Below are 12968 nucleotides of genomic sequence, written 5' to 3' on the forward strand. Positions count from 1 at the left end.
ATAAAATGAGCTAGAATTTAAGAAGGTAACCAATATAGTTTACTATATAGTAATATAGTAATATATATAGTAATATAGTTTACTATATTACTTTCTTAAAGGAATGGAAACAATGGATTTTTTTGGTTAGTATGGAATCCTAATTTAAGGATCTAGTAGATTTCTTGAAATCTTATCAGATTAATTTAGTTGATCTCAAATGTTTCACATAAAGTGAAAATATTAGACTGTTTGTGAAACTGTTGGGTAATAACAGATTTACCTCTCAAAAACTAGTATATTTCACTCAGTTTGATGGCACTTTTTTTTTTTTTTTGAGATAGTGTCTCACTATGTAGTGTACTCTAGGCTGGCCTTAAACTTACTGTGTAGACCAGGCTGGTCTCAAACTCCTAGTCTTCCTGCTTCAGTCTCCTGAGGGATTACAGACATGTAGTATAATGCCTGGCTTTGATGACACTTATTGTTGGAGGGATCAAATGTAGGCCTGATATAAAAGTGAAAACACATCAAAGAAAATAAAAAATAAAGGGGCTGGTAAGATAGGTCAGTGTTATAGCACCTGCCTGGCAAGTGCAAAATCTAGAGTTTGAGTCCCGGTATATGAAAAAAAAAGGAATGAAAGAAATTAAAAAATTAAGAAAGTAGCAGTAAAGGTGAGAAGTAGCAGGAGATAGCACAAAATTTTAAAGTAATCCAATTACAGACAGTAAAGCTAAGTGAAACTGAGGAGCAGTATATTAAAGAAAATGTATAGGCTGGGGATTTAGCTCAGCAGCATAAGCACCTGCCTTGCAAGCAGGCGGTCATGAGTTCGATCCCCGGTACTGATTAAAAAAAAAAAAAAAAAAAGTTTAAAGAAAATGTATGTTCCATGCTGGACAGTCTTCTAGGTCATATCCTGAGCTGTGTTAAAACTGAAGAGGTGCAATCCAGATCTTGTTTCTTTTGGAAATTTTCAAAATCTAGCACAGTTCTTGGTACTTGTAGGAAGATGATTGAGATAATGGATAAGGCATTGCTATTTATAACTCAGTAAGATTCAGGTGGGCAGTAGTACAAGATAAAAGCATGAGAACTGGATATGGATGGGTTTAATATGTTAAATAGAAAAGTAAATTATAAAACATTATTTCTTAAATGTAACATCCATTTTTAAAATTTGAAAAATATAGTTTCATGCTTTAGAGTGATTTCTTGCAAGTCAGACATCAGAAAGATATGTATACTCACCCACTGTGAGGAAGGCAGGAGCAGTATGTCTGTCAGCCCTTGAAACATGCTCAGCAACAGGTCAGCCTGAGATGTAGCAGGAGCAGTCACCTCGGCGGCTTTTGTCTGATTGGTTCCTTCTCACTGGTCCTTTGTAGTGGATCAGGTCAGTTTTCCATACTCTGTTGATGCTGTGAAATAGCACTTATTTGGAAGCTTCTTTTTTGGTGCAGTATGGTATTTTGGTGTTCTTTTCCAGCAAACTAAACAAATTGGAGCAATTGGAAGAACTGAATCTAAGTGGCAACAAGCTTAAAACCATCCCCACAACCATAGCAAACTGCAAAAGGCTGCACACACTTGTGGCACACTCCAACAACATCAGCATTTTTCCAGAAATTCTGCAATTGCCTCAGATCCAGGTAGTTTTATGTGCTAGAATGATGTCCTTCTGGGAAAAATTTTAAGGGCATGAGTGAGCTACTTCTCTTACAAGGAAGAAGAAAGATATGTAAATGAAATAATTTTCTTCTCTTAAGGAAGAGATAATGCTCCCTTCTAACATGCTTAGTTTGGGATCTTAGTATACTTAATTCATTGTGGGAAAGAAATTAAGTTTCCCTTGGAGAATACATTGGGAGTTTAAGCATTTGGGAGTAAAAAAATTATATGCATACTTTTGATTTTTTTTTTTCCCTGCTTTTTCTCAGTTTGTAGACTTAAGTTGCAATGACTTGACAGAAATCCTAATTCCAGAGGCTCTGCCTGCTACGTTACAAGACCTTGACCTGACTGGAAATACAAACCTGGTTCTCGAACACAAGACTCTGGACATGTTTAGGTGGGAAAAAATCTGAAATTGAATTCACTTGTGTTTGGAGGCCTACTCGCCACCAATTTAAAAAATAGAAGACGTGGCCTAGAAAGTTCCTAGGTTTTTTTTGATTCATTTATGAATAAATGTTGTATATAATAGTCAATCTATTTTGGTACTGCTCTATGGCTACTATCCATACTGAATGATTCTATGTAGCAGGCATAGATAGTTCAGATGGATCAGGCCACATTACAAACAGCTAAAGAACAATACAGTTCATTCATTATACCAAACTTCATTTGCTCATAGTACTTAAGTAGATGGTTGAAACTTAAAGAGATCTTTATCATGCATTGTGCATTAATTACGACAGTATTTGGTCCTTTTTTTTTTTTTTTTTCCTGCCTGTTTTGCTTTTTTCCCTTCCATCTGAGTCAGGAGTTCATTGTACTGTTTTCATTCAGTCTCCCTGTAGATGCATTTTAGTCTGTCAAAAATTTATTTTATAAACTTATAATCTTATAACCTTATATTAAATTAAATAATTAAAATAATATTATAATACAAAATTGAATAATTTTATAAACTTATAATTTTATAAAATGCAGAAGAAAATATGGTTTAATCTTCTCTTTCTCTACCTCCCACAGCCATATCACAACCCTAAAAATTGATCAGAAACCTTTGCCAACCACAGATTCTACGGTTACGTCAACTTTTTGGAGCCATGGACTGGCTGAAATGGCAGGACAGAGAAATAAGTGAGTATGTGAGCTGCGGAGACTTGAGAAAGAAAAAAGGCAGCCCTGGTATCTAGGAATGGGTCTGATGCTCATAGTGAGGCCATGTTGTTGTATTATACATACACAGATCATAGAACATTAATATCAGATAAGATCCTTTTGGGACTACAATAAATTAAAAACAAAAGTACACCAGACATCCCCTCTGGTGTCCTTCTCCTTGTGCTCATTTTCCTTCCCTACTGATAAGATTTATTAGTGTCCAACTACATTAAAAGCTGTGCTGTCGGTTCCAAATGTGGTGTAATCTTTATTTCTTCAGACTGTCCCCAAATAGCCCAACCAAAATCAAAACCCATACAAGGTTTTTTCTAGCACCTTCTTCCCTAGGTACTCCAGGGTTTTATGGGGCACATTCTTCCTTGTTGCAAGGGGTAATAAACTCAACTTCAACCACAAATGTGTCCTGAAAGGCATTGACAAAACTAATCCTTTAATTGCTGCTGCAGGAAAACATCTTTTCTTTCCAGCCGTTGACAGCATCACAAAGCTAATATGTACTGCCCACTTTCTTTAGGACATCAACTTATTCCGATTATACTTAATTGTCTAGGGTCTTTTTTCCTTGTAGAGATGGAAGATTTACCACTAATACTATTCATCTTAAGCAAGTACTTTTTTTAAAAAGAGTATTTCTTGAAGAATTGTTTTGTTTTTAACTAATAGCTTTCTTTGATGGTTGTACCATCTTCTTACATTTTTTCTCTAGGCTGTGTGTGTCTACCCTAGCTATGGATAACTTTGCAGAGGGAGTAGGGGCTGTGTATGGCATGTTTGATGGAGACCGAAATGAGGAACTTCCTCGCCTACTACAGTGCACAATGGCAGATGTGCTTTTGGAAGAAATACAGCAGTCAACAAATGACACAGTTTTCATGACCAGCACCTTCTTGGTATCTCACAGGTAAGCAGGTGGGTTGAATAATTCCTAACTGCTTTTGGGAAATAAATTTCTCTAACACAAAAGTCAAGTTTAAGTTACAAATTCAGGAGTGTTCCTATTTCCTTTTCAATGATTGATCGCTCAGTATCAGCAGGGGGTGTGAGGACTTCAGGTCTTTAAAGGAGCCTGTGGAATCATCTCTCTTCTCTGTTGAACCCAAAGGTTGCTGAGGATCTGGGAAGCTCAGAAATTATGTGCAAAAGGTTGTGATGCATATATCTGTTTGTACATGTTGAGGAGGAAGGTGGTAAGCTTTCATAAGATTCTCCAAGGAATCAGTGACCTGAGAAAGGTTAACAAGCAATAGTCAGATTCAGCCATTTAGAATATTTGTTATTTGGGTATACCCAGCTAACCTTATTCAAGTCTAAGCCATTTAGAGGGCAAAATGCCATAATCAAACTATTGAAAATCTCTTGGTAGCTAATGGAGCATTTTGTATACCAGGTGAGTTGCATAAAGGATGTGAATAACTGAGAGGTTAACTTACAATCAAGGCTAAGTGGAACCACCTGGAGTTCGAGCTGGTTTTATCTGTCATTATAACATGAAGCATGGTGTTGGGAAGGAATCTGTTTTTCAGGAGAATTGAGCTAGAAACTTGGCAAAATAGTGGGTTTGGGAAATGGACCTTAATTTATGAAGCATTTCTCAAGGTTCAGGCACTTGTTACATGCATTTCTTATCCTGTGTTGCTAATTTTCAAATCAAGTAGATATTTCATCAGAGAATTGTCTGAGAGAAATAACTCACTGAGAATCTCCGGCCAATAAATAGCAGGGTTGAAATTTGGCACCAGATTCTCCTGCTAGTGTTTGCTCTGTGTTAGTGTATGGTGTCCTATGTGTGGGGACATAGCTGCCATGTATAAGGAAGAAACATAAGAATTATGGTCCTTCCTTTAAGAACTGACAGCCAGGCCTGCCATGGCAGTGCATGCCTATAATCTCAGCACTCAGGAGACTAGAGCAGAATTGCTGTGGGTTCAAGGCCAGCCTGCATTACAAAGTGATTTCAAGCCAGCCCAAGCTACATAGTAAGACCCTGTCTCAAAAACAAACAAAAGAAAAAAGAAAAGAAAGAAACTGACAACCTGACCAGTTCTCAGTATTTTTTCAGGACCAGCATCCACAGCACCCCCAGAAACTTGTTAGAAATGAAGATCATTGGTCCAGCCTCTTTATCGCTAATGCAGAAACTTTAGGGGAAGGACCTACAAATCTGCTCAAACAGTTACCAGATCCTTTGTTGAAGGTGATTGTTGAAGTTTCTGAAGCCCTGAATTAGCAAGTCTTTGATCAGACGCAAAGTTGTAGAGGAAGATGCTCATTTTCCAGCCCCACCTACACCTTTAAATTTTTTCTTCATTAACTGCAATTGGAGCATATAACTCCTTACACCATCACCCAAATCAGAAGTCTGCCTTCAGATAGATAAGGGTTAGGCTGTTTTGTGATTGTTATGGCAGAAAAAAAAGCAAATAATGGGCATGAAGGACCACAATTGTTTACTACAAATAGCTACTGAGTCTTCATTTTCCCTTTTTTCTAAACAGGAAGTTAGGAATGGCTGGCCAGAAGCTAGGCTCCTCTGCTCTCCTGTGCTACATCCGCCCTGACACTGCGGATCCAACAGGCAGTTTTATCTTGACTGTGGCTAATGTTGGCACATGCCAAGCAGTCCTATGCCGAGGTGGGAAGCCAGTACCTCTTTCTAAGGTGTTTAGCCTGGAACAAGACCCAGAAGAGGCACAAAGAGTGAAGGACCAAAAAGCCATCATAACAGAGGTACGTCACACTCTCTGCCAGTCATTTCTATTCCCTAAAATCTAGTGATGGTTGCTTTATGTAGAGGCCATGAAGTCTTTTTTCTTTCTGTCATGCTTTGTAAATTGTGTTCAATCCAGATAAATGTTCAGTTTGTGTGGTTTCACTAATAGGATTTTTAAAAATCCATTGAGCAGGTAATGATAAAAAGAAAAAACAGAATTAATAGGCATGATGGTGCACACCTGTAATCCCAGCATTTGGGAGGCTGGCTGGACTACATAGTGAGTTCAAAACCAGCCTGAACTATTTTGCAAGACCCTTTCTCGAAAGCAAACAAAACAACAAAAAACAAAGCAAAACTCCCCAAAGAAGTGTAAAGTCCTAATTCATTGTTCTTTAAATGAATAGATAACTTAAGTAAAATGAATGTTTTGTCCCCCTAGTTCCCAGTTCATTTACTTTGGTTAGTCCAAACAGAAAATGAGTTTCAGAATATTTTTTCTTGTTGATAATGTACTGTATAGGACCTGGTGTACTCTGAGGTTCTTTTTTGGTAATGAAGTATCATATATCTCTATATTTTATTGCTTTTCTCCTTCTTAAGAAATTAGCATAATTTTTTTTTCTTTCAGAGAGACTTTAACGTGAACATTATTTACTATGAAGTAGAATTCTTTTCAGGTCTTTTGCCCATTTTAGATCTGATTGTTTATTGTTGAGTTTTAAGAGATTTCGTTGTTTTAGAAACAAATCTTTTATCAGATAATGAGTCTTGCAAATTTTTCTCCTGGTATGAGGCTTATCTTCCCATTCTCTTAATAGTATCTTGCAGAGAAGAAGTTTTTAATTATAGTGAAGTCCCAGCTATAAGTTTTTCTTTTCCTCATGGATTTTTTTTTTTTGTGTGTGTTCTATCTAAAAATACATTGCCAAGCCCAAGGTCATATTTTCCTGTTATCTTCTAAAAGTTTTATAGTTTTGAATTTTATAAAAATCCTTTGTTTGTTTGTTCTTGGCTTTTTGAGACAGGATCTTGCTATGCAGTTCAGGCTGGCCTTGAGCTCACTTTGTAGCACAGGTTAGCCTCAAGCTTGGACAACTGTCCTGAGTGCTGGGATTACAGGTGTGTGCCACATGCCTAGTTTGAATTTTCCATGTAGATTTTTGGTTCACTTTGAATTAATTTTTGTGAGTAGTATGAGCCTTGCCCCTGGCTCTAGATTTTTTTTTTTTTTTCTTAATGGCTATGTCTAGATATTCTGGTACCATTTGTTAAAAAAAGACTACTCTTTTTCTGTAGTAGTCCCTTTGTGCCTGTGTCAAAGATCAGTTGATTTTATTTATGTCTGTCTATTTCTGGGCTCTCTGTTTTGTCAGAGTTCTACATAATGACTGTCCATTTTAGATTCCACCCCCAGGAAGTACAAAACCAGCAAATATCATTATAATATTGTGGATACTATTAGGATTCTAGAATTGTGATGCATTAATTTTAGGAAGGCCTTTCATTCAAAACAAATGAAAGTTAAAAGACAACTGTTGTTTGACTAATCTGCTTTTATAGAATTTAAATGATATTTATTATATTTTTCTTAGGGCATCCTAGACAAGTAGGAATTTTTTTTTTATGTTGGCCACATTTTGTCTGCATCATTTACCAAGGATTACACCTTTATAAGTTTTCTTAATTTTATCAATAACTTCCATGGAAGAAATGCTTTTATTTCCATATAACAGGTTAATAAAATTAAATTTTAGTGTTTGTGACAAATTATGGTAAGAAGCCAGGGTTTTTACTCAGAGAATAACTACAATTACGAAATTAATTCACTGATGATTTCAGAGTTTGGGTTTTTTTTTTTTTAAATTAGTTACAAAAGTGTTCAGCATATATACTTCTCAAACCACAACTTAAATTCTTTAATTTTAGAATTATGTGAGTTTTAAGTTGAGTTGCTCTTCATTCTTGATTCTAACCCTACAGGGTAGGTAGATTTCCAGCTTCTTTTTTTAGGCAGAATTTTTTGTGATTATTTTAATTATTTAGCCACTGATATTCTCTTATCGGTTGGAAATCTTTCGAGTCCCAACTGTGCCTTCAAGAAATCATTTTTAGTGATTCATCTTACTTTTGGCCTGAGAGTACTAAGGATGATAAATTGATAGTAGGTCTGGTTATAATCTTTATAACACATTTTTCTCAGTTTAAGGATGTGCGGAAGCCTGTCCTTCATGTTAGAACAAATGTCTTTTGAGATGGTGGTGCCTTTTAATTACTTCATTTTAATTAAATTTCTCTTCAGACTTCTCAACTATTTGGTATATTAGCCATATGGCATTTTGTCTTTTTAGAATCTTTAAAAAAAAAAAGACTTTCTACATTTGTATTTATAAAACCACTTATGATTATACTTATCCTAGGACAAATTATATATAAAATCTACTTTATTGTAGATTCCTAAACACTAAAAGATACAAAATTGCATGTCATTGTTGATTCTTTCTCAACATTTGTATTTTGCTCATCTCTAGGACAACAAAGTAAATGGGGTAACTTGCTGTACTCGAATGCTGGGTTGTACATACCTGTACCCTTGGATCCTCCCCAAGCCTCACATATCTTCTACTTCACTTACCATTCAAGATGAGCTGCTGATTCTGGGAAACAAAACATTGTGGGAACACTTGTCATACACAGAAGCTGTCAATGCAGTACGTCATGTGCAAGACCCACTGGCAGCTGCCAAGAAGCTGTGCACGCTAGCACAGAGCTATGGTTGTCAGGACAATGTGGGGGCAATGGTGGTTTATTTGAACATTGGTGAAGAAGGCTGCACTTGTGAAATGAATGGACTCACCCTCCCAGGTCCTGTGGGATTTCCTTCAACCACTACCATCAAGGATGCCCCCAAGCCAACCACTCCTTCCTCTAGTAGTGGTATTGCCTCAGAGTTCAGCAGTGAGATGTCTACCTCCGAGGTGAGCAGTGAGGTGGGCTCCACCGCTTCTGATGAACACAACGCTGGAGGCCTGGAGTCTGGCTTGGTCCCAAGGCCAGAAAGGCGTTGTAGCCTCCACCCAGTACCCACCTCTGGGGTTTTTCAGCGCCAGCCTTCTTGTGCAACCTTTTCCAGTAATCAGTCTGACAATGGCCTGGACAGTGATGACGACCAGCCTGTTGAAGGGGTCATAACCAATGGCAGCAAGGTGGAAGTAGAAGTAGATATCCACTGCTGCCGCGGAAGAGATCTTGAGAACTCTCCTATTCTGAAAGAGCATTCTTCTACCCCATGTCCTGAGGAACACCCTAGAGGGTTGTGCTTTGGGATCCGACGACAGAACAGTGTGAACAGTGGCATACTTATGCCACTGAACAAGGACAAGATGGAGTTACAGAAGTCTCCTTCCACTTCCTGTCTGTATGGAAAGAAACTCTCCAATGGCTCTATTGTGCCCCTAGAAGACAGTTTGAACCTCATAGAAGTGGCCACAGAAGCACCCAAGAGGAAAACTGGCTACTTTGCTGCCCCCACTCAGCTGGAACCAGAGGATCAGTTTGTTGTACCTCGTGACCTGGAGGAAGAAGTGAAGGAACAAATGAAGCAGCACCAGGAAAGCAGGCCCCAGCCCGAATCCCATGAAGAGGATCGGACCGAGCCCCCAGAGGAGTTTGATACAGCTCTGTGATTGTGCCCCTGCAGGGGGCACAGTGTGAGGGAGGGTGTGTGGGATTGGGGAATGGACCTTTCAGAGGCACTTTGCCTCTGTGTTTCTGACCATAGATACATGGAATAGAACTTGGAGCCAAAAAAGATGACAGCTAATCAGGGCCTGGCTCTTGAGCCAGTACCATGTCAGTGTTAAGTTTTACATTTAACCTGCATTGGATTTCCCAGCATTATTGGGAAGAAAGCAGATGTTCTGTATCAGTCCTACCACCTGCCATTAACCCTTTCTCTCCTAGGACCATTTTGAGAATTTGCCTGCCTGGGCAGAAAAGGGACTTTTTCTGTGGAGGAAGAAACGGAAGGTTTATTTCTTTTACTAATTGCTGCTGATGGATCTCTGTGACAGAGAAATCACCTTATCTCTTAGACTAACTAATGAGGTGTGACATGACTAGTCACATGGCTTTTCATTCTTCTCTACGAGAATACAGCCTATCAAAATGATGTTTATTGGAGATGTAGAACCAATCAAACAGATAATTTATGTATGTAATGTAATGAGAGCACTTTTCATTGACTGTGAACTTTTTATTTTTGAATCTGCACTCGAGCCAATCTTCTTAGAGGCAGCCTGGCACCTTTGTCCATAGGCAGAAAGATAATTGTGTGTTGGAGCCTTCTCTGAGGGTACCTTAGAAGGGCCCTGGAAATTGAACTGTTGGATGTCAGACGGTGAAAGCTCCTGAGAATCTTGAAGTAATAGGATCTTCTTTGGGGGACAAAGATGAGGCAGAAGTGATGACTAAGACTGCTTCCCCATTGTCTGAAAAAGAGAATCGCTCTTTGACAGGATTTGTTATTCTGGCAGATCACGAAGTGGGCACTCAGATTGGCCTCCTTCTCTCATGTGTGGTAAAGTTGGCCATCAGCCACCTGGTAGGGCCAAGACCTGTTGGTACCCAAGTCAGACCACTGATACCCAAGTAACTGGGTTATATCAGATGACTTTGAAACAAGCTGAATGGGGTCAAGTGGATGGAGCTCACAGGTTAAATTTGTTTCTTGTTTCTCTAGAATAGAGATGGCCTATTGGGAGCTCACTCTTTCATGTTTAACAGGTCACTCTTCTGAACTAACTCACCACTGTATATGGGTTCAGAGTATGGGCTCAGTACAACATAAGAAAGACTTACGTTGAGAATTGTTTTAAGCTTACACAAAACAATATTTTCTTACACTCCATGTAATCCTAGAAAAATGCAGTTTCCTCCATATTTGTTGCTTTTTCCATTGAAAGATTTACATGGAAAAATTAATTCCTATCAAATTTTATCATTGCTTTTTTTTCCCATTAGGAAATGTGCTTTGAAATGTTAGAATATTTTACAATTAAATAAAGTGGAACTCTCTTGTTTCATCAGAAACAAAGCATTAAATAGAAGATTGAAAGTATGTATTTGTTCATTTGTATTTTGGGAGAAGTTTTTGTTCAAAGCAATATTCAAAAATCAGATGACCTGTCCACAAATAGTTATGTCTCTCCATTTTCTTAGAAGTCCCATACTCACGTGCATGTGTCAGTGGGGTACGCTCTTAGGGTATTTTGTACCACTACAGTGGCTGCCTAATAATCAACCCGTCAAGAATCTGAACCTCTAAATCATCAGGAACACTTGACTTCTCTCTGTCAAACTACTGGTCAGCTACTGAAAATCTTTAGAACTCAGGTTTTTGATTTGAAGTGTAGAACAGGGTGGCTCATACAAAGTTTAGGTGCTGTTAAAAAGATGGGAACAATAGTGTGTTGCCACCTTATTTTTATAAGGGAAAATTTTAAAAATGAAGGAAAAACCTAAGATTGTAGGTAATGGGTGATATAAAACATCTTCCTGCTCAAGACAGCCACATCTTTGGGTTATACAATAGTGATGTCTAAAAAATCAGTTATTTTGGGAAAATACCACTTTAATAGCATATCATAAAAATGTACTTTATCTGTGAACTCTTTTCTTGTCTTCTATTTGTTTCTACCCTATTTACTGGAACCACCTCAAAACGCAGTTCTGCAATGACCTTACTGAAAATAAGTGTAGTAGCTGGGAAGGGTGGCACACACAGGTAATCTCAGCTTCATGGAAGACTAAAGCAAGAGATAAAAAGTTCAAGCTCAGCCTGGGCAACTTAGTGAGACCTTGTTTCAAGAAATAAAAGGGCTGGGAATGTAGCTCAGTGTGAAGGCCCTGGGTTCAATTTCCAAGTATCATCCCCTCAAAAAAGCATACTTACTTTTTGGTCAACAGGACTCTGAAATTCCAAATGTATTTTCATGTGGTAGTGTTATTTTCAGGACCCATTCAGTTGTGTTGAAAACCATTTATGTAGGTATACCAAAACTGATTATGTTTTGCAATTTCCTTTCATTCATGTCTTTCTACAGTTGCTCTGTATTAAAACAGGGTGAAAAGGCCATAGCCATTACCAAAAAGATACTACATATTTACTTTGACCCACAAGGTAATTTACAGATTTGTTATCTGGGTAGGCTGCCAATGAAAGCCAGTAATCTTTCTCCAAGTGAGTGTAATCTTCTCAGTACTTTACCCAGAGAGTGCGTACCCAAGTGGGCAGAGTACAGGTGATCTATAGCATGGAAAGCCTGGCCTCTGCATGTACCTCTGAAGGAACACTTTATTATGAGTGTAGTTCAGGAGTCCTGTGGAGAAAGGAAAACACATGTGGTTGTATATCTGAAAATTTGTATGGTACCTATGACATAAAGTGACAGTGCTACTGTGACTATGTCATTGAATTACCACTCCTGACACGGTGAAGGCTTTCATATACTACTGTAGATTGTACTTGTGCAATAAGTTGGTGAACTCATTTTCCTGGCATACAGAACAGCTTGGTAATCACTGGGTGCTATTACAATTGCTTGTATTGAGTGCTATTTTCCAGGAGATGGAGCCAGTTAGGTTTGGCTGATCTACTGACTATCAAACAATGCTCTTTCTGTGAAGACCTTCAGCAAATGTAGGTACTTGGAAGCCACAAGCTCACCTTCTTTATTTATTCAATAATTATTAATAAAGAGACCTCCATAAGGGAGCACTTGGCTGTTATCAATAAATGTACCAGTTACTAAAGAATTAGTCTCCAAGCCATTCGGTGATGTCTGCAGCATCACCATAGAACTGTCTTGTGTCACTTTTTACTTCTCTCTGGGTGGAGCTTTCCACGCTCCCCAATCATAGAGGCAAGTTAATCTTTCTCTCCAGTTAGTGACTTTCCCCTGTGGTTGGGTAAGCACTTCCTAGATTGAGAAATGCAACTACAGTCAAACCTGCTCTGTTCCCTCATTTGGTGATCAATCAGCATAAACTCCTTGTATTCTAAATCTCATGCACCTCTCCCAGATGCTATAGGGTTTTCTCTCACTGTTGCCAATGGATATCCAGACAGTGAGCTCATGGTTTTGTGCAATCATTGTCGTATTGTAGTCCTAAGACTCATTATAGTGTATTTTTGATATTTTTTGAAATGTGTTAAATTTTTTAATTCAATAATACGAGCCAGAGCATGTTGCAGCAAATCTATTGTTTGTAAAAAATAACAATAACAATAATAAATAAAATAAAATGGAATCTTTTTATGCTTTTGTTTTAAAATGGAATGCTTATTTTATAAATGTTTTATCATGAAGCTATAATTTTCTCTCCTACATGTATAGAATTAGGTTTATCTTTGCTTGTTTTG

At 38.0% G+C, this 12968-nt stretch overlaps 1 protein-coding gene across 4 annotated transcripts in view; it reads left to right on the forward strand.

The window, feature by feature from the left end:
• The window catches only part of Phlpp2 (PH domain and leucine rich repeat protein phosphatase 2), a 75181-nt gene extending 62325 nt beyond the window's left edge, over positions 1-12856 (forward strand). For all 4 annotated transcript variants that reach the window (XM_063247611.1, XM_063247612.1, XM_003471946.5 and 1 more), the window contains 6 exons: positions 1472-1634; positions 1923-2053; positions 2680-2790; positions 3542-3736; positions 5331-5562; positions 8077-12856. In XM_063247611.1, the coding sequence (XP_063103681.1) occupies positions 1472-1634; positions 1923-2053; positions 2680-2790; positions 3542-3736; positions 5331-5562; positions 8077-9231 (1987 nt within the window). In that variant the 3' untranslated portion in view covers positions 9232-12856. The remainder of the gene's footprint in view (positions 1-1471; positions 1635-1922; positions 2054-2679; positions 2791-3541; positions 3737-5330; positions 5563-8076) is intronic.
• The last annotated feature ends 112 nt before the right edge of the window (positions 12857-12968 follow it).

The sequence above is a fragment of the Cavia porcellus genome, unplaced genomic scaffold (genome assembly GCF_034190915.1).
Source record: "Cavia porcellus strain 051 isolate PalLab524CR breed Dunkin Hartley unplaced genomic scaffold, mCavPor4.1 scaffold_4, whole genome shotgun sequence".
NCBI lineage: Eukaryota > Metazoa > Chordata > Mammalia > Rodentia > Caviidae > Cavia > Cavia porcellus.